The sequence below is a fragment of the Liolophura sinensis genome, chromosome 8 (genome assembly GCF_032854445.1).
Source record: "Liolophura sinensis isolate JHLJ2023 chromosome 8, CUHK_Ljap_v2, whole genome shotgun sequence".
Lineage (NCBI taxonomy): Eukaryota > Metazoa > Mollusca > Polyplacophora > Chitonida > Chitonidae > Liolophura > Liolophura sinensis.
Genome location: NC_088302.1, coordinates 45,267,174 through 45,294,406, shown reverse-complemented (window position 1 = coordinate 45,294,406; position 27,233 = coordinate 45,267,174). Strand labels below are relative to the sequence as shown.

Genomic DNA, 27,233 nt, shown 5'->3' with positions numbered 1-27,233 from the left:
ATTGCTTCATGTTATGATTTAAGATATCGCAAGGTTTCCAAAAAAAGGTTTATGTCAAATCACAGATTCATTTAATCAAAGTAACAGAGACAGCCAACACGTAGCCAGCAACAGTGTAGACAGACAACACGTGGACAGACAGTATAAACAGACATATTGTAGACAGAGACAATGCAGAGGGACGACATATAAAGACACAAGACGCAGGTGAAAAAACATAAGAGACAACCTACATGCACACGTTCACAATTTAAACAGAAATGTACAGGGAGAACATTAATTGATGTTTTTAAACCTGATAATCTTGTGCACAGCGGTACTTAAAATATCAGACATTTGTAGACGCACAATAATTACACAGACAACATGTCCACGGACAATTCACATGTAGTCCACAATGACAGCACGCACGTACGCAAGCAACATGGAAACATGTAAAAAGCATGTAATAACAGAGAAGTGGAGGCATCAACACGTCAATGAAAAAAGGTTTCACCCCGTGCTCTGCGTGTACAAGTAGGCATATAATAAAACATATGTAGATCTCGATTTACTAAGATGATACTTTCTAGGCTCACATTTGTATCGGGCTAAGGGCGAGAGAATTGCAAAACGCCATATTTATTTTTACAGTTAGCTTGATGAGAGTACTATCTGGACTGTCTCAGTAGAGCTCCCGAGTTTAGGTCTTACCAGTTCCATGATAATTGTGTTAACATGTACACCATGCATACAGACAAGCAGCATACAGAAAAACGGACATAAATGTACACACATGTACACAAACACCGTGCGCACAGACAAGCAGCATACAGATAAACGGACATACATGTACACACACACCGTGAGTACAGACAAGCAGCATACAGACAAACGGACATACATGTACAGACGTTGTGCGTACAGACAAGCACCATACAGACAAACGGACATACATGTGCAGACAAGCAGCTTGCAGACAAACAGGCATACATGTATACACATGTACACAGACACCGTGAGTAGAGACAAGCAGCATACAGACAAACGGACAAACATGAACACAGACACCGTGAGTACAGACCCCATGAGTACAGACAAGCAGCATACAGACAAACGGACATGCATGTACGCACATGTACACAGACACCGTGCGTACAGAAAAGCTCCATGCAGACAAACAGAGATACATCTACACAGGCATCATGCGTACAGACAAGCAACATGCAAACAAACAGACATACACAGACACACTTATCGGGCGTACAGACAAGCAACATGCAACAAACAGACATACATGTACACTGATATCGTGCACACGGACACCATGAACACAGAGGAAATGTACACAAACAAGATTTATAAAGATAATGTGCCCATACCAATGCACTAAGAGAACATGAAAACAGACATGTCATCAAAAAACGGCATGTAGACAAACGACACCGTGTAGACAGACAAAATATACACAAAAACGTGGACGGACAAAATATACATAGGCAACACACAGAAAGACAAAATATACATAGACAAAGGTGTAAACAGTCAAAATACACACAGACAATGGATGTACAAACAGCATATCCTCAGAAAACATATGCGGATCACGATTTCCTTGTCTAGGTTCATATATATTTGTTACAGGCAAGAAGTGGGACATTTGTGAACCGTCCTATTTATTTGGACAACTGGCTTGAAAAGAATAACTACTACAAGGGACTGTCTCAATAGAGCTGCAGGGAGGACCACAAACTTACCAATTCCGTGTTCAGTGTGTTGCCGAAATAACTGTACAAGGTTAATGTTATCGCCGTGGCTAACGCTGGCGTTTGGAATATCTGGCAAACTCCCAATATGGTCAAAAATGTCTGATTTTTGGATTTTGACGTCTCCTTTTTCCTTTCATCTGCAGAAACAAAACACGTACGATGAACGACGTAAACGCAGGTAATTCTATATTTCACACTTCAAAAAAAAAAAAAAAAATTCGGAGCCCGTGTATAATACGCTGTTTTACGTCACGTACGTGATATTTGTATTTGCAGGGCGTCACACAAGCCGTAGAATCCATTACTCAACAGACAAGCTGTCGTAACACCTACTGAAATAAATTACCCCTATTGAAAAATAGCTATTTCCGATTATAATCCATGCTAGTTTATTGGAGTTTGTACATAGGTTCAGAGTGATAAGTATTTTTATACGAATTCTTTTGAAACAGAAAATTCTTACAAAGTTGTTCTGTGTAACAAGGATTTTTAATACTTTTAGATGTGGTATTTTTGTTTCTTGGGTCTCATTAGTTTCTGTCTTTTTAAAGAGGAAACCATTCCGGTGCATGTGATCAGTGAACAAATTCAATATTCGCCCGTCCATCGTCTGCTCCTTAGCATAGAGTAATTTCCATTTTAATATCCAATGGCTTCTAATACCCATTGAATGACTTGCGGTAGACTCCCATTGCAAATAAATAAGCAAGGAAAAATCAGTTTCAATTACGTCTTATCTGCTGCATTCTGTGTTTAAATAACTATTCTTGATTGCTGATGAGGCGAATCTCTTTAATGATCTATTCAAGTTTGTGAACATCATTAGTGATGACTGATTATTTGTGCTAGTTAAAAGGTGACTTGATGGCAGGAAGACTATACACACGGTGCAAATCCTTTGTACTTCATTGATTAAGTATAAATGAGCATGAGGTTGAAAAGGCGTCAATAGTGCTGAGAAATTCAGTTTCGTTAATTCGCTTTATTTGTTTTCAATAAACAAAGTATGCCGTTTAACATTAAACTTACTGTCAGTTGTATTCACTTGACTAAAGTTGGGGTAGTTGGTTGATTGATCGATTGGTTCATAGGAGTTTAGCACAATTAAGGCTACAAATGTTGCCGCTTAACATAAAATGTCCTTTAATCATATTTATTTACTGAATTATCTGATTGGTGTTTACGCCGTGCTCACTTACATATATTATTATTTCACTTATACCACGGCGGCCTTTACTGTGGGAGGAAACCGCACAGAGCCTGGGGAAACCCACGACCATCCGCAGGTTGCTGAGGTACAACCGGAAAGAAAGCCAACATGAGCTGGGATTGAACTCACGATCGCACTGGTCAGAAGCCTCTTGAATTAGAATAATTAGGTTTCTACATGTTACACAGAATTCAGCAAGTTTCGTGAACATTACAGAGCAGAACTACCATAAAACAGGATTTTTAGTAATATTTAAGCCGCCTCCCCTCCCCAATACCACTAACGCGTCGTGGAAAAATCGTCAACAGCTAAAAATATTTGTAGAAAATAAAACAGTTTCTGATATTTTGAACACGTGGTATTCTATCAGTTAGAGAGATAATATCTTTGAAACTATAACATTACAAAGGTGTGAAACATTTCAAATGGCGAGTAGAATATGCCCAAAACTGCCTAACTGAAATAAATCTTCTGTACTTCAATAGGGGTTGCCGGTGCAACCTCTAATGAAATATTATTTCGTTACGGGTTACGACTATTGAAGAGGGGTAATTTATTTCAATAGAGGTTGCGACACAATCCCAACGTCAATTTTTATCGGAAAATTATTAAAGTCTAGAACTGATTTTCAAACAGTACAGGTACATCCCTTACACTCAATTATACATCTATCGGGAGACTACTGTTTTGAAGGTCATTCCAGACTGAGCCGGAGTGACGGATTTGCAGGATACGCATAGGCTTACCGATAATTTCTGTCAGAAATGGCTTTTCCCACGCCCACATTTTTATCAGACGAATGCTGTTTAGTACTTCTTTCATTTTCTGGATCTGACAAAGCGCAACCATCGTGCAAAATAAAAAATGCAGTTTTCAGATACAAACTAAAATTACGTTTTATTTACGAAAACTTGCAACATTTAATAAGAGACCATGTTATATTCTCCGACACGCGACCGCAGACTTCAGCACGTGACCTCTTGAAGATGAAAAAGTACATACACTCACGTAAAACCGCGTTCTCATTTGATGATTCTTACAAAAAACTGTCAATGTGAAGTGAGCGCACTGAATAAGTGATGCATGTCCAGTGCTAAAGCGCATGGACAAATCAATACACTTAACAATAAATCGATTTGCGAATCAGTGTACAAAACACAAACCAGTTTTCACACAGAAAACATTGATATATAGTCAACGACATAAATATTAAGGCAAACATTCAGAGCAAAAGGAGAACAAAATTTTATGACACATTGTAGCTTAATTGTAACGGAATTTGTATTAAATCCCTTTTATGAACGGCAGCGGGACAAAACATAGCGTTACCCTGGAGTCCATGTGTATCATTCGTTGATTTTGCAGTGTGGCTGACAAACTAGTCAAAAACATCTGAAAAATATAAGAAATAGGCAGTTGTGGATTGTTATATTATTGCTTATCGGAGCGCAATACAGGTATTAGTTTGTCACATAGCCCTTTTCATGGGATCGACGAATATTTCGATGAATTTGATGGAACTAAGCAGCCAAAATGACGAGCCAGAACGACCAGAATGAAGAGCCAGAAAGAACAGAAGGAAGAGTCAAACATGATGTGTGAGGAAGGTCAGAGTGAACGCCAGAACAAAAATGTGGCCATGTTAAATATAATCATTGAGACGTCGCTAAACTAGAATTACTCAAAATGCTGTGTAGCCATCACATTGAACATACCTGTAATAGCGTCATCAAAGCAAATACACCGAAACCGGCCAACATCCACCAGCCAATCAAATAGGCCGTGGCAGAGCCAGTTGCAATCAGTATGGTGATGAAAATAGATACGGTATATAGTCGATAAACAGCCATGAAGACACGGAGAGAATCTGCGGCAAACATACTCACCAGCTGCAAGAAGAGAAGACATATACTTGTTGTTATAACCGTTATATTCATGCTATTCATTTTATTTTGTTTTGTTGGTTTATTTCCATTTGATTTATGTTCAGTTAGTTTAAAATGTTGAAGAATAATTCACATTTTTTGAAAGAGTCGGTTTTATTGCTGGAGGTGAGAGGGGCTCCATAACCGAAGGGGTTAGCACGCCAGCACGGCGTGATGATTCCGGAGCCTCCGACCATTTCGTTCAAGTCCAGCTCTGACCGGTTGCCTCCTACTATAATGATGACCGACGACGTAAAACACCGTGCAACCTGACAAATAAATTTATTGTTGGGGGAAAACAGCTGTACGAAAACAAACCAGATCGTCTTCAGATGACTGCATGATTAAGGCTTACCTCCGTATCTGTAACATTATGCCTGAGCAGAATGAGCATACATACATACCACGCCCACGGTGATTTTCTGGAAGGTTTCCAGGCGTAGTGCTTTTTCATATGCTAAATACATGACTGCTCCCTTTAATCTGGTGCCTTGAAGATGAACATAAAATGACATGTAAAAGAGATATTTGTTGCAATGATTTGTCCACAAAACTTCAATTTGCACCTTTGCTGTTGACAGTTGGATATGCAGTTACATGTATGAAGTTCTTCAAAGGAGTTGAATTGTGTGCATTCAGTTCTATTCATTTAAATCGCGCTTAAAAGATACATGAAAAGGTATTAGAAACCAAATATTAAGGAGATAAGCAAAATGAACATATGGCAAAAAATGTGAAAAAAATTGAGGTATATTTAACATTATAGAGAGGAAGACCAGAGCAGCGACGACAGTGTGATAACTGTCAAATGGTCACACGTAGCCGGTGAAATACGGCCTCTTGTCAGTTTATCTGGATTTATTCTGACTGTTCATTTCAAGGCATAAATTATAGCAATTTACACCACCCCCCCCCTCCCTCCCGCAGCTTCCTGGCTTAAGCAGAATTGTATGGGCTCAATTTGATAAGGCAGTATATTTGATTCTGTGTAGCCAGAATCCATCTCGAAAATTTACGAATTGATACGAATTCCCAGGTAGACTAGGTGTGGCCATCTGTGACGTCACCCGCTGAGCTGTACTGGGAGAACGGCTAGGCCAGTAAATGTATTGTTTTTGATGGATTTAAAATCATTAGCCCTCCGGGGAACATTCTGTTTAGACAAGTTATAGCCTTTATAATTAGAACCAGTAGCTAAATCTGGACACTAATCCTTCACGAAATAAAAAGTAAGCGCCCCATGTATCCTTTAAAGGAGAAGAAAACATAAAAATGTTTTTCATGCCTAATAAATTTATTTGAATGTAAATTTGTTGTTGCTATCCAAACACATGCCTGTAATCCGAATTAAGATAACATTTATGAATATATTAGCAAAATAAATATTATCAAAATCCAGGTTAATACATTAGTTAGCTGAAAAGAAACAATGCTAGTGCAAATATATTTATTTAACATTTGTTACTATACATGGGAGTCATGATCAAAGACCTGATAGTGACTTAAAATATAAGGCGGGATAAAATTCTCTAAGGAATTCTTTATAAGTTTATGTGCAAACAAGATATTTGCATACCAGTTGCTAACCATAAAAACGGAGTTTCCGGGTCAGTGATCGCAAAGCCAATTCCAAAACAACATTAAACTGAAAACTGAATAAGTATACGTACCGTATTGTTTTCCTAAAGTACAACAATAAGAAAAGGTGGAAATCTGTGCCAGATTAAGAATGAGCATGGCGCCCGTAAGGATAAAGCCGAAATATAGATCTTCGTTGTGCTGTAGAAATCTGACCATCTGTCTGATCACCACGACCTGGAAACAACACGTGTAATGTCATAAATTGACCGAACGGGTAGAGAATTTGGCTTTGCATTGTTACGCTATGCTGAAGCTATTGTGCATAAAACATGTGGTATTTGGCGATCGTTAGGTTTACCTCGAATTACTCAAAACACTAACATAAAAACGATGAAAATGGACCAGGCCTCGGGAATGATTAGTCCACCAGCAGAATCCCGGTCTATGAAGGAATACAATATAACGGACTTCGACACAGGGAGTAAAACTAGAGCATTGATCTCAGAGTAATTTTTGGAAAATGGTCACATGTAACCGGTTAAATGTGACCCTTCATCAGTTTACCTCTGAGATTTATTCTAACTGTTGATATAAATGATTAGATAGTAATAAATTACACGCCTCTAGCACCATAGCTTAGGTAGAATTAGGTAATTTTGTTTATAAAATATGGCTTCTCCAGCAAAGATTCCTCTGATAAAAAGCAAGAGCTCAGTGCTTTTGGTCAAGTGTACAGATGACGAAGAAGACTCATTGTTATGAGCGAAGAAGGCGGACTCACCGTTAAGACAGTCACGAGCTAAGAAGGCGGACTCACCGTTAAGCTAGTCACGAACGAAGTGAAGTAGATCTCTTCAGCACAATACTCACCGTTAAGATAACTAGGCTGAGAGCAAAGAAGACAGATCCGAGCAAGAGTCTCCAGAACATAGGTCCCACGAATTGTACACAACACTTGAATAAGGAGGCCTTCTTCCTCCCCTTCTTCCTCAACTCTCGTTCCCATAACTCACCCAGTCTATTGAAGGAGGGAGCATTATATGTAGAATTACATCCCGCCATCATGCTTATTTCCAGTAACAACAAAACTTTTTTTTTACCACCTGGTACAGTTTTGATAAAACGATTATCTTGTTTCGTGAATTGATTATGTGTGTGTCTTATTGCATAAAGATAGTAAAAACAGCTGAACCATAACTATATATTGTTGTTCCACGGATAACTGTTTAGGGTCAAGTTAAATAACATGAGTTCACACTTCTGACGTCACTGGTAGCCTTATTGTCGCTCGACTCAGTAGTTTTCTATCGGTGCCATGCTGGGAGAGTGGGTCCATTGGTGTTTACCAAGTGCGCTAATCTCGAAACAATATCCCTGGGCTTGAATTTTCATAATGGATTGTCGAACTTACTCCTTACAGCGCGTGTGTCGTTTTCCACCTTTCGCTTTACATCACTGCCACCAATACACAAGCACGTAAGACGCATGTAAGCTTGTTTAGGATTAGCCTCATCACCTGTGCCCTACCGATGAACTATTTAATCAGCATTCATCAATAAAATTGTTTCAGGTTTTGGTTAGAATGATGTTGTACATTCTCTAGATAAGGAGAATGGATATGAATAAAGTATTATTAGAGACGAAGGTTGAGACGGATTTCTTGTGTTTTCTGACATCATTATCACAGTGACCCCAGTGACCTAGGCGTTGTTCAAGATTTCTGTTCCAAATTTGCTATTGTTGGCAGTGAGGTTAAGCGAAAGGCAGAGAGCGACGCATGCGCTGTAGGGAGTATGGTTGTCCAGTTGTGATGAAACTTTATACATCGCTTCGCCGTGACAATTCACAGATGACTTTTGATTTTCGCGTAATGTGTCTTTAAATTTGAATAAAATTTTGGCCGGTTTTATCATGTTGTAGACTTAAGCATTTTTCCACAAATAAGAAGTTACAGATTAAGTTCGAGTTTCATGTTGTTTATCCACATTGTGCTCAAAAGGCGTCTAAAACAGACATTCATATGCCAAACGTCAACCACAACGGAGGTTCGAGGTCAGTAATCACACTAAACAGGACTAAACCTAAAAAGGTGAAAAAGCCGGCCTTCATCGGCAAAGTATAAAAGATTACAGCACAGAGAGTAAACCAGTGCATGAGTATGACTACCTTCCAGCGTAAAGTAAAACTCAAGCAAACGTGAGTTGGAAAAGAACTAGTGATCCAATCTTACAAAGACTTGTCTTCTGCTTAAGCACATTATGCGGCTCGACAACATTCTTACTCTGTTGTGATCTCAGTAAGATAACAGACCCCGCCATCATACATAACAAGTATTACATGACTTCTGAAGGACATTAAAGTCAGCTGTTACATTTTAGCGTTTTCTTGGCAACCATCGACTGGGGCGGCTGACCACACAGCGTCGTCGTCCAGGACTTCCTTCTGGGAACGGGCAATCTGGTAGATGAGAGGGGTAAGCCAATACGAGCTGGTGAACGACAACAGGTTTGCCGTGTGCTGGGGTAAGGGTGTACCGACCCTGGAGGGGAGAGGAAGAAAATGGTGTAGTGTTCATTACTAAAATCTTTTGTTTTTCTGCATAGTCAGGGAGTAGTCTATAATCTAAACAAGTCCAACATTCATAAGCTAGTCGAAGACAAAGCATCATCGGGTTCCCTCCGTGGCCGTGCACGCCAGTGCAGCGCAATGACCCAGAAGCCACCCACCAATGCGATCGCTGTGAGTTCAAGTCCAGCTCATGCTGGCTTCCTCTCCGGTCGTACGTGGGAAGGTTTGCCACCAACATGAGGATGGCCGTGTGTTTCACCTGGGCTCACCCTGGTTTCCTCCTTCCATAAAACTGGCCGCCGTCGTATAAGTGAAATATTCTTGAGTAGGGCGTAAAACGCCAATCAAATAAATAAATCAAAGCCCCATAAGAAACGATTAAAGGTCGACGTTTCGGGTTTACAAGAACCATATCCAAAGGAATCTTTAACACAAGTTCCCAAAGTAATACGTAAAAAAATAATATATAAATAGCAAATAAAGAATAGAATCAATCTCGGGATTCCATTGATGGAGGGAAGACAATCGATATTTCTAGACGTAATATACAATTCAAATTTCCCTTGTGTTGAAGGAGAACGTCTTATTTGTTTACGATTTTGTTCCTTTTATTAAAAGTAGGCTACTATAAAATATCGAAAGTACAGATGTGAAAAGCAAGCAATATTTTGGACATTATGAAAAAGTGGGTCTATTCTCGGGTTTTACATCTATAATGATGTATAATTTTACATCAACTTTATTAAGATGTATCAAAAAGAATAACTTTGACTACTTGTGGGCATTCCAGGTTTAGTTATTCCAATCTACATCTAACTCTGCATGAATATTATCTTCACACCAAGACACAGCCATCATCCTTCTGAAAATGTTCTTCATTTCGCCGTATTAGCTTGTTTTGGTAAATATCTTACATATCCTACAAGAGGTAGGATTTCACATGTTACGTGTGACAATTTGCCAATTATCACATTATGATTGCTGCTCTGTACTTACCTGATTTTACCCCTTTTCTTGGAACGAGTTTCGTTTTTCACATGTTGTGGAACAGGTGAAAAATTCGAATTCGATTGAACACTACTCAGCTTGAACGACTGTAAAACTATTCCGTTTTCAGGAATCTGAGAATCCATATTGACTGAGGACAGAAGGATAAGTTTACACTATAGCTGCAGGTACTCGCGGAGAGAAATAACCATAAGGCGTTGACTGTAATGAAACAACAATCTTAAGCCAATGAACAATGGAATAGACCAAAGAACAGGCTGGTAAAACCAAAGTCAGGAAGGCAGTATGATGACTGATATATCGGAACACAGTTAGTTTTTACTTTGTCATGGTTTCATTCTGGCTGTTCGTGGCATTGCTTAATTTATAGCTCACACACGAGGGCATTATATAAAAACCCTACACACTCGGTCACTAGTTTTTGACTCCGCTATAGATGATAACATCACGATTGTGGACTGTTGGACTATCCGGTTAGTATAAATTGAGTCCCGGGTTAAATTATATCCCTCACTGGTATATATATCTTCCGCATAACGTCCCAACAAAACCAGTCTTCTGCAAGCAGACTTTTTGGAGAAATAACTGTTAAAACAACGTTAAACCTAAGACTGAGATCAGTTTTATTCTTCCCAGCTTGTTTCAGAATTCTGTACTCTTACATGTAACCTGAAATTCGGCCTTTTTGCGTACGCGCCGTCTTCAACAAAATTCAATCTGTGCTAGAGCCCATGAAAGGTGTTTTTTTATTATTTTATATCACCTTCTTGTTTTTGAATTATAAAACAATAACGTCATCACATACGCATCGAGTATATCCAAACTCTATCCACCATTTTTGAACCATTTTCTTCCGTTGCTAGATTTAAGCTAAATTGGACCAGCTATATTCGTCATTGATTACATCAACTGGCATAAACATGAACATGTGTATATAGCACTTAGAAGATCAAGTCCGCTATCGCTATTTATTAATGGCTACCTAATTTACTCCGCGCATATGTATTAAAGTTACACTTTTAGTAGTCACCACAAATAATATACCGCTTAAACAGGTTATAATTCTAATCTAATTATGACCATTTTCTAAATATGGACACCGACCTTTAACTATTATTTCGATTATAAAGAAAAGCAATTAACGTGAACTATTGTCAAAGAATAGAATTATCTTAGTTATTCGATTCTTTTTTGTTACATACAACGCACTGCTTGGCATTGTGCAAAGTGTACCTTATCTTAGTCGTTAGATACCCCGATCACGAGACAGAAGCGTTTGACTTCTGGACGGGTCTATTGTAATCCTATGGGTAGATAGAGGTTGCTGTTTACATTGAATAAAGCAGGCGACAAATATAAACAAAAAGACAAAATGGCTATTTTTTTCTGTCGAAACGAACGTTTATTTTAAAGGAGAAACGTATCAGGATACAGATAATTTAAAGCCCATAGGGACGTTTGAAATGCTACACTATAAGAGATAATAATGGTTTCACGGAAAGTTTTTACAAACGGACCTGATAATTCTTCCTGTGAGTCTTTCTTTTAGCAGCCTCTCCTAAACGTCCCAGTTGACCACAAACCATGGTATAGCAATCAACCAATGGGTCACAAAACGATCGGATCCATGATGTCTGATATTTCCCGGGATACAAAACTTAGCCGCTGGTACACGAATCACTGCGTCCGGGCTACGACAGCCACAGTTCTTGCTGATGCGGGGTTTCTGTGACGGACGTTATGTCTGTGACATAACGTACATAGCGTACGGAGTGTTATGTTTCTGTATTATTGTTAAATGTTTGTATTATTTTGCTTACAATAATATGTTTCGTGAATTAAAGCTCCATTGTTTTGTAATTCCTTTGTATGGGTTATCTCCCCTGTAAATGAACCACTAGATGTCATTACTTGCGTTACTATACCACGTGATTTGCCCTATATGGCCACAGACCCCCATTAGTTTTCCATAAGCGACAATGTTAACGTTTAGCGCTGTAGCTCAGTCCCAAACATTCCGAGGCCAATAAGCTTTGGTGCATACCTGGCCCAGCCTGAGAGAAAGAAGCTGTAAAAATCTTGACATAGGTTGACCGTCAAAATCTGGACCTTTACATGCCGGCAGCTGGGAGGGGTGCCTAGCAACGCCAAGGGGACGTCACTCGCAGCCTCATCACCACCTGTCTCCTTGTGTCCTCTCGCCCAGAATTTCAAACTTTCACCATTAAAACTCATACCTGCCCAAAGCTTAGACAATTTCCATCATTTTGATACCAAGCATGCACTTGTACACCAAAAACGGCAGGCTGGCAGCAAAAAAAGACTTTACACCCTAAAATACACAGAACTACAATCGTCCCTACTGAAAAACGCAAGTTGTAATGGGGGTCTGTGTCCATATAAGGCATCGGCAGTTCTTCATTGTAATCTTTTAATGCAGATCTATGTATTTCTAATGTAAAGATAACGTTAATCCCTGTAAATAGCTTACTATTTATCCCCTTTCTGTTAAATGACCATGGCAGCATTTGAACCTATAGAATAAGCTGTAACATGCTACCACAAAGAGGTTAATCCCACTAATTGACTCATGTACATATGTAAATAGTATACAAACGCACTGCTGTTATGTAACCAAAATATTCATGTGTTAAAAAAAAAATAAATAAAACACTGATTTGATGAGCCACGATATCCGCCAGGAAAGTGGCCCTAAAACCAGTAAATAAACGATAAATGAAAAATGCAGAGCTCGCTCGGAGAACTCGTCTCTCTTCCTGAATAAGGATACTGAGGCAAAGTCCTGAACAAGGCCTGGCGGGTATTAAACGAAACTTACAACCTGCAGAAGGCTATCGGAGCTTATCACGCCAGCTTCTGTCCTGATTACGAGGGCCGGACCGAGTGCTCACGCCGGTGCGTGCGCATTACCTCTCTGTATATATATCTTCAATAAATTGTCGCAAACTTATCCAGTGTGTTCTGGTTCGTCTATCAATCTCGGAAGCCCCTGTTCGAAACAAGTCTGTCCCTGGGGATTAAGCATTATTGACGATCCTTATAATATTGTGTTACCTGGCTCCGTAACAGGAATCACCAAACCGTCCGTTTCAAAAAGCCGTGAAATCAGCAATATCCTGCATGCTTCAAGTGTGTTATCAGAAAATGCTGAAAGTGAAAATGGAGTTGAGCGAAATTACTCCCATGTCAGTTATGGGTGCAAATGCCCGACGCTGTCGACTGTAATGTTACACATCACAGTAGCAATACCATCCAAATGGCAAAATCCCAGTTTTCAGTCACGCCTCAAAGTTTTGAAGGGTTGTTCAACAATGCAACAATAAATAAAAGCACAGTTCACATCAACTTTACATCCTCAGGATAGCGGATTGGCTGTAGATCGTCCTTTTCAACAACCAATCCTTGTTTGATTTTTATCCGTGTTAAACCGTTGCTTTTTTCACAATGTTCAGTCCGTTTACTCATGTTTTCTCTCCACAAACGCTATTGTCTGACTGCCGCCAATATATTGCCGTTCACCCAGATCTTCAAAATCGGTACATCATGTGACCTTTATGCATGAGTGTGACGCGTACATTTTACGTAACTGGTACGGCGCGCTGAGTGAAACATGTGCACGTGGCTTGTTTAATGTACACATATCTTTGTACAGATTGCGTCATTACAAATTTAAATGGTGAAATCCATCCATTGTATTTCACAATACTATAAACGCAAATCATATTTATCCTCATGATACCTTGAATATATAAATTATAAAATATTTATTTGCTTACTTATAATAAGCATAAACACATATCTATGATGCTGTTATTGTTTTGTTATTTATCAACATATGTTGAGAAATTAACATTGAATTGAAAATGTGAACTGGAGGGTTCCATTATTTCATCATTCGTTACCCAGTGTTTATGAATTTGATACAGAATACAACACAACATACAAAGCATTCACACAAGCAAACCAAATAAAATTCAGTATCAAACTATTGTTAAGCTAATTTTGTGTGTTTCAAATTTTTTTTCGTACGTAATCAAACTTTAAATACGCTTAAACAGTTCAACTCCCGACTTTTGTCATCGTTTTGCTGATGCCAGCGGTTTCCAGCTCCTTTGGCTCTGTCAGACAGAGTCTGGGAAATCTTTTGACCTGACTGAACTCTCGCTGCCAGCAACGAGCGACCTCCCCGGCTCACTGTCAGTGTAGTCGCTGTTTGACACCTTGCCTGTCTCACCGAAGCCTACCCTGATAACAGCGTTTTAGCTGAAAAGCAACCCTGCAGATGTTTTATTTTATAGTGCTATATTTTATAGTGGGAATTGTTTTCGAGAAACAAACATTCTTCTTATTATTATTCTGTTCTAGTCGTGAAGCACGTCCGTAATATTTAGCATCGCATTTTAACACCCCCTGTAAAACACATCATGGTTTCGTCCCGAATTAGGTCACGCCCCTTTAAAATGTTCGGTTGGACGAAAACAACGTGTCAGGGAAAGTGGGGGCGTTTTAGCCGTTAATCTATACCGCAATGGCGTTTTTGTTATAATTACGAAAACATTTTGCTGCTACCATGGTAATAGAATAGAAATAATGTTCGCGTCAGGGTAGTCTAACGGTAGTTTTACATCAAATCGATGTGGAAGAGTTTACAAATTTTAGGTCTCAGACTTCGCCTTCGACCTGTAATATAAACTCTTCCACATCGATTTGATGTAAAACCACCGTTAGACTACCCTGACGCGAACATTATTTCTTAAATAAACAATTTTTATTTGATTGGTGTTTTACGCCGTACTCAAGAATATTTCACTTATACGACGGCGGCCAGCATTATGGTGGGTGGAAACCGGGCAGAGCCCGGGGGAAACCCACGACCATCCGCAGGTTGCTGACAGTAAATAAACAATTGTTGAGATAACAAATTACTTGTGTTCGATTGAACGTAGTGAATTAGAACAAAACTGATTCTTAAAAAGTTTGTCAAGAAGTAAAATATTGTATTTGCTAAGCATCGTCCTTCACGCCACTGTTAACATTTTGCACAAACGATTAGAACGAAAAATGCGAAATGGACACATTTTATCAGGGATGTGTGAAATATCGTCTATGTGTGCGACGACGAATTCACAGTGACACCCTATAACAGCATGTTGTTAATTTGCCAGAGGCAGGATTTCACATGTTACGTGTGACAATTTGCCAATTATCACACTATGATCGCTGCTCTGTACTTTCTTGATTTTACCCTTGTACTGGGAACGAGTTTCATTTTTCACCTGTTGTGGAACTAAATTCGAATCTGACTCAACACTATTTAGTTTGAACGACTGTAGAACTATTACGTTTTCAGGAATCTGAGAATTCATACTGACTGAGGACAGAAGGACAAGTTTACACTATAGCTGAAGGTACCAGTGGAGAGAAATAACCATAAGTCGTTTACAGTGCGCTAGACATTGGAATAGGCCATAGTGCCTCGAGCGTGCTGACCCCAGTGTGCTCACTGAACCAGAGGACATAAATAACGCCTAGTTTGGTAAAACCATAGCAGCGAATACATCGTGATGAATGATATCTGATCACACTCATAGTTTAACCTTTGTCATGGATTTATCTCTCACTGTTCATGACAGTGCTTAAATGCGTAATCTCTTTGGACTCCTAAATCCCTGGTCCATAGTAAACACGCTTGGGTGTTGTTTGCAACTGTGACGCACTCTGTCACTGGTTTTTGACTCCGCTTGATTGTAGTCGATTGAAGTAATTGTGAAACTGACGTTAAGCCTAAATCTGAATCTAAATTAGTTTTATTCTTCCCAACATAACTTTCAGAATTCCGCTCTCTTGCATTTACTGTAGCCTGAAATTCCGCCTTTTGCGTGCGTGAGCTCTCCTCAACATGCCCAAGATGTTCGCTGCCAATACAATTTTTTATGAAGTAGTCTTTATTTCATATCACTATCACTATCGCTGTTATTAAATTGTAAAGCAATAACAATTAATACAGATGTGATTCATCATATTTAATGTATCATATTTGAACTTGGACAACCGCCATATTCGAATCATTTAGTTCCGTTACTATAGCGGGTTAGAATCGACCACACTCGACATCGTTTTAAAATATTCAAGATGGCTCAACATCTGTCACCTTTAAGACGTTTAACTTTAACTATTGATTCATTAATGAGCAGAAGCAGCTAAATTCTAAGAAGAGAATGGTCTTAATTTTGGCAAGTTAAGTTTAGCCACTTGGTCTCGTTATTCGAAAGGGCTGTTCATGAAGTTCGCGTGCTGGCTGCCCGATGTGCCTGTCACGTTTTGGTTAACTGATAGATTGCTGAGCTATGCCAATATAAACGCAGAGCAAACCAAACGCACTCATTCCGATTTACCGCGTTTCCTCATATTATCTGGTGTACATAACAATCCACGTTGCGTTGTCGCCCGCGTTAATGAATTTGACTGACAGGTGGCATGAACACCTGCCAGTACGATACGTTGTTGTATTGAGATCAGTATTCCCAATACTAATGTGTGCAAAGAAATAACAGTAATAAACTAGAAACATTATATAATCGCAAGTGTCGATTTTTGTTTGCAAACAGTAGAAATTAAACCAAGAAAACGTAAACTGGCAACTTCATGCACTTTACGGCTGTGTCACACTGTGATTACGATTACGATTTAATTTCATGTAACCTTCCGTGCTATAAACATGTAAATATTGCTCTGCTGTATGTCATTCTATTCTTCTGTCACTGATGATCGTATAAAATTGGTCTTCTCAAGTCTGAAGTTTACTTTATTTTTACATTTTCTCCATCTAACCTGTCTCTACATAGTTGGCGAAACATTGCTTTGGTTGATACCGTTGGACATTATACAAATAGGCCTAGTTCTAAATATCTATATGATATGATATCATTAATTGTCAGTTCGAGAGAAGTGATACGTTCGACGAATGAGGAGCTCGAGTTGAACATCACTGGCTCTGACAATTCCTGACATCCCATGACAGCATGTGTTACATGTATTATTTTACCAAAGACGGGTGCCTGCCCAAATGTATATCGATAGCGGAGCTAGTCATCGATTGGCTGTTTACTTTAAGCAGGCGACACACACTCCGCTAGTGTGTCTGCTACTATGCTGTGAATATCTTCGGCGTATTTCGCGTGCGATTAAGTACCTTCCTACTAGGGAAAAAATCCGCCTTGTGTATCCCCGGCTTTACAAACAAGCAGACACTAGAGAGCACTCAAAGGGAGATAATTCAAATAGATTTCTCTATTTATTTGATTGGTGTTTTACGCCGTACTTAAGAATATTTCACTTATACGACGATGGCCAGCATTATGGTGGGAGGAAACCGGGCAGAGCCCGGGGGAAACCCACGATCATCCGCAGGTTACTGGCAGACCTTCTCACGTATGGCCGAAGAGGAAGCCAGCATTAGCTGGACTTGAACTCACAGCATTGTTGAGAGGCTGCTGGGTGCATGAGCCAGGGAGGCCCCCAACTCAAATAGAATTAAAGCATGAGATTGTTGGCTATTAGTGCCAGAGTTTTTTCTATTGCCTCGAGAACGTGGGAAAAAATTTTGTGAGCGTGACGTTTCTTTGCTTGAGAGTGTTGCCGTTGTACATCATGTTTTGCGGAATATTACATGACTGTGTACTGACCAATGAAAACCCAGGAATCACTCTGAGAAATATAATAACATGATTTTCTGAATGTCATGTGGCCGTGTAAGATCTCTCTATAAGGTCTAATAAGAAAAAAACTATTGCACTCGTTTTATACCTATAAGCATAAAGTTGTCTCTTGGTATAAGCTTGCAAGAACAAAGGCGAGGTCATTATTTTATGTCAGGTCACACCTGGTACAGTCAGCGCATTAAGGAATGTATTCTTCAGCACGTTCATACCCATCTGGCCTCTTCCAGTGACAACCTTTATAATGCCGATGCACATAATTGCTTATGACAATTTCTTTTTTCATTCAAGAAGTTAGTTGTGAGTAAGTGCCGCTGTCCTCAGTCAGTATGGATCCTCAGATCTCTGAAAACGGAATAATCCTACAGTCCTTCAAACTAGGTGATGATCACTCGACTCCACGACAGGTGAAAAATGATAAACGTTCGCAGGAAAAGGGTAAACTCAGGTAACAAGTCACTTTGCACTGACATTAGACTTTTGCATTCTTTTTTGGTAGATGCTGAAAAAATAAACAGTTTCCTGTTTCAACTACGTGTATAACTTCCAGTCACGAAAAACGGAAGACGACAAAATATTTATATTTATATCTTATATTTATTTGGTGGTTAACGCTGTATACTCAAGGTTTTGAGTAATCTCAATACTCAGCATTGAGATTAGTATAGAGGAATTCATATCATGTAATAAATGACTGAACGGTTTTCCCCTTCCTTATAATGTAGTGGGGGATGTACCAGTTTTTCCTTCCACGGTATGTAGTATAAATGTAATCTACACTGGTACTAAGGGACTGAACGGTTTTCCCCTTCCTTATAATGTAGTGGGGAATGTACCAGTTTTTCCTTCCACGGTATGTAGTATAAATGTAATATACACTAGTACTAAGGGGCGGAACTGTTTTTCCCTTCCTTATAATATAGTGGAGGGTGTACCAGTTTTTCCTTCCACGGTATGTAGTATAAATGTAATATACACTGGTACTAAGGGAGTGAACGGGTTTTCCCTTCCTTATAATATATTGGGGAATGTACCAGTTTTTCCTTCCACGGTATGTAGTATAAATGTAATATACACTAGTACTAAGGGACAGCTGTTTTTCCCTTCCTTATAATGTAGTGGGGGATCTACCGATTTTTCCTTCCACGGTATGTAGTATAAATGTAATATACACTGGTACTAAGGGACTGAACTGTCTTTCTCCCTTTCTTGTAATGTAGTGGGGGTTGTGCTAGTTTGATCAAACGGTAAGATGCTTGCTTATTAGGCCTACATGTATGTAGTGGAATAGGAAGGTTTTCCTGATATTCACATGCTCCATCCCTATACGTCTCTTTGCACAAGCTATCAGAGGGAATTAGGCGAGCATGATATGTGGTGAACAATCCATTTTCTTTGACTCCCAGGGTCGGCACCCCGTTACCCCTACCCAAGGCAAACCTGTTGTCTTTCACCGGTATGTCATGGTTGACCCCCATCATCTGCCAGATTGCCCGTACCACGGAAGAAGTACTGGATGACGATGCTGTGTGGTCAATTGCCTCAGTGGATGGCTGCCAGGAAAACGCCCACATGTAAACTTTTTTATTCCTATGAAAAAACTGTATGTAGAACATGGTACCTTAATGACACTGTGGTATATTCCTATAAGGCAATAGTATATTTCTTTAAGATCGGTGGATATTCTTGCACACACAGTGTATATGTGTGGCATTCAAAATAACTAATAAATAACTAATTTGGTACTAATTTTGTTCTCTGACAGGAGTAGAAATTATCTGTCATGTATTACCCAATGTTGTAGACTGGACGAATTATGGAGGCGAGAACTGAGGGAGAAGGGGAGAAGGAACGCCTCCTTTTTCAAGTGCTGTGTGAGGTTCGTCAGACCAATGTTCCGGAGACTTATGCTGGCCTCTGTCCTCTTCGCTATTTCCCTGGCTACGTTAGCAGTAAGTTTGTCTTCTTCCATCTCATACAGATTTCCCAGCTTTCTTCTTCACGCCCTGCCTGGCTACGTCAGAAATTTGTCTTCTGCATTCTCTACTTGGCTTCTTTGGCTCCGTTTCAAAACGCGCATCCACGTAACAACCATTGCAAGCAACATTTTGCTTCGTGACCTTCACATCATGTAACGTATATCTGAGTACAAAAAGGGAATGTGTGATTAAATTCCTGCCTTTTCGACAGGGGAAAATTGGCGTGACATCGGTAATGACATATGTTATCAATATAATCCATAAAGCCCACATTATAATACAAATATTCGACTGTGTATATTTCAGTTTTAAACCCTGTAAAAAAAATAATTCAGTGTATTTTTAGATACAGTTTGTAATGGTCTGCCAGTATGCCATACCCATTGCTGTGTGGGTCAAAAATCCGCGCGTCACATGTTGGAAGGCTTTCCATCGTTTGGTGGTGCACGGTTTACACTCCAGTTTTCTTACCTTTGAAGCCGATCGCCGTGAAATATCGTTGAGTAGGGCTAAAGATAGCCATCAAATACTCAATCGGTCTCTAATAGCCTGCAACAAACTGCCTGAGCGGATCTTGTAGACAGCTTACTGCCACTAAGGCCCCGAGATCGTTGGAAGTAGTTAAAGTCTCGAAAAACCTCCGTTCAGTGCTGGGATTAATTAAATAGAAGGAATATCTCGTGTGTCCAAACATTAACATACATTGCATATATGACAAATATATCGCGTGCAAATCGGCTTCCTCTCACCAAAATGCTGACCGTCGTCGTATAAGTGAAATACTCTTGAGCACGGCCTAAACAATGAGTCAAACAAATAAATAGATTGCAAATAATGTGACACATCATGACCTTTCTAAATGAGATTGTGTATGTCTGTTTCAGGTTGTGGTGATTAGACAGATTATTAGGTATTTACAGAATGGAGAAGACATGTATTCCGGCTTCATTCTTGTGGGAGCTATGTTCTTGGTGACTTCCTTACAGATAGGCACTTTTGCTTATAATTCGGCTCTAGGAATCCAGTATGGTATGTGAATGCACTGTGCCACATTGTAACTCAAGACGTATGCCGAGATGGAACTCTCATTAAAGATTGAATTTATGAGTGTGGTAAGGGGGGGGGGGAATCCCATCTAAAATAAGTCGATTTTTTGTCCGGAAAGTTAAAAAGCAGATCATAAACATCACAATGTAACAGTGAAGAATGATTTGTTTTAAGACAGTTCTTATCCCTCTTGATTAGCCTGGTAAATGTTCTCCCGTTCAAAATGAGTTTTAGATTTTGTACCACTGTACGATCCACTGGTATCACTATATAGTTTAACTAGTTTCCTCAGTATTAATCATTCGCTGTTAAACTGGTCTGCTCAGTAACGGTAACAACCGCTTCCGTAACCAAGCGGTTCTAGCGCCCGCCTCAAAGTCGGGAGATTTACGACGAATCCTGGGCCCTGTTACACAAAGCACAAAAGACATTTTTTTATCGTTCGATATTTTGGACGTCACTATTACCGTGCCAATGTCCTATATGTGCCATTATCGTACATGTGCGACATCCTTGTGAAACTCGACCCTGGGTCGGGTCATACTACAAACTGAAAATGGAACTCGTTAATACCTCGCTTGGCGCCCAGCACTGAGAAGTTAGAGCAAGGAAGCATCACTGGTGGGCTGGTGTCAGTATAATGTGATTGGGTTGGGTGTCATGTCTGGTATCTTCAACAGTATATGTATACCCACCGAATGACTCCTGTTTGCCATATGACTAAAAAATATTGTTGAGTACGATGTAAAAAGCCAAGCATAGCATACATATGTATATAGCAGGGGGAACTTTGGGCAAAATGTTCTCTGTTATATGGTAGTGCTTACGCAATGAACACGTTTGTTAAAAAAAGGTAGGTTTTGTATAAAATTGATTTTATTATGTTATTGTAAGTTGGTGTAGACATGTTTGTTGATTGTATTCTTTAACTGTGTTTATCTTAAAGGCACCAGGCTGAAGGGGGCGGCTATGTATTTAGCATATGAAAAAGTTCTGCGACTGGAAACCTTCCGTAAGAACACCGTAGGCGTGGTAAGTATGCACACCATTGTAGATCTCGTAACATTGCACAAATTCCTATATCGACTCGGCAAGTCAAATAGATATACCTCAGTTAATCAGAATTCAAATAGTCAAGGAATTAACATATCTTACATGCACTGTATGTCGTGGCTTTTTGTGGGATTCCCAAGGTTACAAAAAAGCCTGACCAGTATTTTAACCGTTACGTCTATAATGGCTAACGGTAACCAGGGGTACTCCCATCAGACATAGTCCGCATCTGCCAACTATTTTAGGTGTATATAATCGTAACTTGCATCAACTATTTCAGACTGAATGCTCACACAATGCACTTAATTGTAACATCTGTGTATTTCCAATACAGAAATACTTGGGTTATGTGGATTCTTTCCAGCTTAGAGATTTGCTCACTTAGTAAACGCTCTCGGCGGTGTAGTCTTTTATAGGCCCTAGTGTATTCCTGCATAAAGCAGGATTCTGCTGGTGGGCTGAGCATTCAGCGAGGTCTTGTCCGTTTGCATTGTTTCAGTGTGTTCGTACAGTAAAAGGGATGAGAAGACAGCATTGTGAGAAATTCTACACCAATGGCGTCTAATAAATATTGCAATATCACTGCATCTTTTACCTAATTCTGTTTAAGCCATGATGGTAGAGGGCATGTAAGTTGCTACTGTTTAACACTTAGAACAAACCCCTATTTGTTGTAAATTGACAAGTGGCCGGATTTCGCCAGTAATATGTGTGACCATTTGCCAACTGTCACACTGTCGCCACTGCTTTGGTTTTACTCTGTGTGCTGTAGCCTTTATTTGACTGTAATCCATTTACTTTATAAATACCTCAGTAACAATCAGTCGCTCAATCGAACTCATTTAGCGGCGTCCATTGACTATGATGCCTCGCTTGTAGCTCTCTGATGGTTTCCTTCATTCGTAAACCTGCATATAAGGAGGTGTAACGAATGTATAGAGATTCGCGGGCGTATCTTGGAATATTGTGAAGTGTCTTGTTCGAACGCATTCAGTGACGCATCTGTTGGCATCTGTTCCCATAAACCTTCTCACGAGCAGGCGTAAAGTTGGAAGAATCCATGATGAATATAGAGCTATAAAAATGCCATTCTATCACAAAAAATAAATAACTATAGGATACGTACATATATGTCTGTCCACAGCTGGTGAGCATCTTCACGGGAGACTCTCTCCGTCTCTACACAGCCATCTACCGGCTGATCTACGCGTCTGTTTTCGGCACATTATTGATCGCCGGTATCTCCGTCTCGGCCTATTTGATTGGCTGGTGGATGTTCGTTGGAGCCGGCATATTTGCTCTCACGACTTTATCACAGGCTAGTTGAGTTTATACTGTTGCTTTTCATTAGTAGTAATTTATTCATTTGATTGGTGTTTTACGCCGTACTCAAGAATATTTCACATGTACAAGGGTGGCCAACATTATGGTGGGAGGAAACCGGGCAGAACCCGGCGGAAACTCACGACCATCCACATGTTGTTGGCAGACCTTTTCACGTACGGCCGGAGAGGAAGCCAACATGAGCTGGGCCTGAACTCACAGCGACCGCAGGCTCCTGGGCATTAGTAGTAATAACGAATGTTCGATGATGAATAACATCGCTTCCGCATTTCCCCTGAAAGCTGCCAGATAATCACTACCTATACACATCTCTCTGTTTATAACCGACTTTTATATAACGACTTCTTTTCTAAACTGAAAACAAATTTTACACGTTTAATATGGAGGCCAATGTCGGCTGATCTTTTTTTTTACATACGTAAGTCGTATATCACTTACTGATATGTTGTTTTCCTAGGTGCCCTTGACAAGGTTTTCAGCCAAACTTCAGAAGAAACGACTGTTACACACTGACACAAGGGTAATATTGTATGTATTTGCATATCTGTAAATTCATTTCATATCCTCGAGGAAGGTTCCAGAGTATGTATTCCACTAACGTGTGTTGATTTCATCACGTAAGCAGTGTCTCGACAGCAGGCCTGTCAATCATTAAAGGGAAGCTTTCTCCGCAAAAGTACCCCTTTGATGTCTGTCGGTTTGACGTGGATAGGGCGTAAATATGTTGAGGAACTTAAAGATATCATTTATTATGTAGCTTTCCAGAACGTGATGCTTCCAGAACAATGACGTTTGAGCAAGGCTGCCTGGCTTTACTCTATATAGTGTACGTCTTCAGTTACATTTATTTTATGGTGTTTTTAAGGTAGCGGGTGGCAGCCACTTGATCGAGCAAAAAAGTCTGTTAAACCTAAGTCATTCATGAGCTATATCATGAGTCTTCTCGTCAACTTAAGAAGTCTACTCGTGTAAACCGTGTGCGTTAAAATACCCATTGCAGGGTTGCATATTTGTAAACTGAACTTTCGTCGTCTTCTGGATTCAAGACCTTAAAAGTAGACTGTGTGCGTGTTTTGTCTGTATATTTAAAGTATATATATCGACAGAATATCTGGATTGTAAATTTCACAGTTAAAAAGTAATGTTATAGTGCAGACTCATGCACTCATGCCCCAAAAAGTAGACCTGTTATACGCTTCAGTGGTGGATCATACCGGTACATACATATTCAGGCAGAATGAAAGTAACGCATCCAGAAACCCTGAAAGTAACTGCATCTTGTGACAGGACATTCAGGACTAAATTCAACGGATAAGGTAGATCACGATATGTGTAGGCAAAGCATTGTTTTCTTACTGTATCTCTGTACTTTTTTTTATTGTCTACCCATAATCGTTGCATCTCTATTTGAATTATTTCAACAGATTGTTTAAACCATGTGGTCTTAACAGCTGTTAAGTTCCTCCTCATTGACTGATTTGGCTGAAAAGTCAGATTACCCTGATCTCGAGTTTGAGAGACGTTTATATTCAGTGTTACACCATCGTGACAATATGTGGGTCCTCATGATTTGATGCGTCTTTACGTTTTGTCATCAGTCTTCGCCCGTTGATGTACCTTTACGCCTTCATGAGTTATTGTCTGGTTCTCTGGTGTAGGCCTACCAAGTGCTTGACTGATTGTCGCGTCAGATGATTCATTTTGCAGTGTCTCTTTGTATTCACACTTTCGTTCTGAAAATACTAGTTGCCATGAAGATTTATCTTATTTTAATTATAAACTTGCTTGTTGTTTACCTTTTTTCTCAGATCGAGAAATTAAAAGAAATGCTAAACAACATTCGTCTGATCAAGATGTGGGCCTGGGAGACACCGTTCATTCAGGAAATAATGTGTAGGTTAAGATCATTGTTATGTTTGCGATCATTTTCTGATTCCGGATCGAATCCAACTTCCGCTGGATCGGCTGTGGCTTTTAATCAGGTTTGTTATAGGTACCTGGCCACGGCACCAATACCCTGGGTAAATGAAAGGGATTAAATTTCTGAAATAGGGTGTGGTCATTTAAACACTAGAAGCGAGAAAACTGTTGATGGTAGCTTGAAATGATTCAACCCGCTGCAAAAAGAGAGTATCTCGGGCTACACTTTGAGGCAATTACATATTTCTAGAGCTCATAGGAGTTACATAACTTCAAAACCCTAATTTTTAGCTCCGTGGTTTCACGTGTATGGTAAGCGTTTTTTGTCTTTACAGATGAAAGAAAGAAAGAGACGTCTAAATCTCAAAGTCTGACGTTCTGGACGATCTTGGGATTCGCCCAAATATTCCAGACACCTGCGTTAGCCACCGCACTGACATTAACCCTCTACAGTTACTTCGGAAATACACTGAACACTGAACTGGTAAGACTCAAATTTTGCACTTTATATACTTTCTTTATAGTTCTTTGGTAAGACTGGTAAGACTATAATTTCGTACTAAGTACACCTTCTTTATAGTTCTTTGATGGTTTGTGTTAAGCGTCGTTTTGGAAATTGGCCTTGCTATTATTGGCCTGGAACGTCCATTTTGGTTGACGGGTGGTATAAGAATGTCTGTTTTGACGTAATGATTATGTCTGCTTGGCATCTCTACCGAGACAGTCCGGTGGACATTCTCGTCGGGGTATTAGTACGCTCATAATTTCAGCGGGTTTACCTCAACAGGCCTGATGAGGTAAACCCGCTGATATTATGAGCGCAGGGTATTACTCAAGTATCTTCTAGTATCTGTACCCATGCATAAAAGCTACATGTATATCCAGACTAGGGCATCGATGAGAACGGCTGTCTGGCTCTGTCTTGATTTATTTATTTGACTAGTGTTTAACTTCGCAATCAAGAAGTTAAACTTAATGTTACACTTAATGAAAGTAATCAGGCTTTTATCTGAGTACCCACGGTAAACCACCGACCTTCGCTAGGTATGTTACAAAGCTTCTGACTTAAAGCATCGATCGAAAGAGCGAGAGGTGGATTTGAACACGCGCAGTATAGACCGAGTATAACATATAGTGCATATTTTCTCTGCACAAATGCCTGTGCACAGACTGGCTTTACGCGTGTTGTCTTTGCATGCTGAATGCTTACATGGTGTATGTGCACACGTTTTCTGCGTACATGTTGACTCCGTATGCTGTGCCAGTGTGTGTGTTAAACGTGTACCTCTTGTAAAAGTATGTTTTATCAGTGTGCACTTCACGTTTTATCAAGAATTTTGTTTGTTTGTTGTTCCCTGTCATATATTTTAATGGTACACAAGGAATTGTTTTTAAGGCTTTTTCAGTGGCCACAACGTTTTCCACTATGCGATTTGCCCTGGCCGCATTGCCTCTTTACGGTCGATGTCTGGCGGATGCTATGATCAGCTGTCGGCGAATTCAGGTAGAAAAGCTTTGTCAGTTCATTATGCTTAGATTTGCGTGGCACACTGGACAACAAATAAATGTCAGTATCAGTGATGTTAGTAATTGTGGCATCAATATTAGTGACATGAGTACCTGGGACATCAAGACCTTGACATCTAATCAGTGCCCTGATATCAACACTGCATGGTGACATCAATATCTCTGACATGGATACTGGTGATATGGTCACATTACATGTGAGGACAACACAGCATTACGAGTATTGCTAGACCAGTGACGTCTAACAGATTGCAGTTAATATTGAACGTCTTTTTATTACGTAATACCTCTTACGCAATGGTGCTAGTGGGCGTGTAAGCTGTGGTGCTAGCGGGTGATGTCAAGGTCACATCAATACCTGATGTATGCAGACAGGTTGATAGATAAGGAGCCTGACGAAGAGCATTTTGTGAAGGGCCAAGGTTTTCTCCACCTCTAAGACTGCCTACGCGATGGTAAAATATTTTGGTGTACAGAGACAAACCCTATCATCAAATTAATAAAATCATGCTCTGTTCCCATCCTTCTCAGGACTTATTACTCAAACCGGAAATGAAAAAGGGCACCCGTGTTGTGAACCATGA

General features: G+C 39.8%; 1 protein-coding gene across 1 annotated transcript in view; it reads right to left on the bottom strand.

Moving 5' to 3' along the window:
• The window catches only part of LOC135473585 (ATP-binding cassette sub-family C member 5-like), a 34,108-nt gene extending 23,943 nt beyond the window's left edge, over positions 1–10,165 (bottom strand). Inside the window, exons 1-6 of the mRNA XM_064753443.1 lie at positions 10,029–10,165; positions 8,836–9,003; positions 7,335–7,482; positions 4,845–4,847; positions 3,705–3,789; positions 1,737–1,885 (exon numbers count right to left, since the gene is read on the bottom strand). Coding sequence (XP_064609513.1) covers positions 1,737–1,885; positions 3,705–3,789; positions 4,845–4,847; positions 7,335–7,482; positions 8,836–9,003; positions 10,029–10,165 — 690 coding nt within the window. The remainder of the gene's footprint in view (positions 1–1,736; positions 1,886–3,704; positions 3,790–4,844; positions 4,848–7,334; positions 7,483–8,835; positions 9,004–10,028) is intronic.
• Between the last annotated feature and the right edge of the window lie 17,068 nt (positions 10,166–27,233).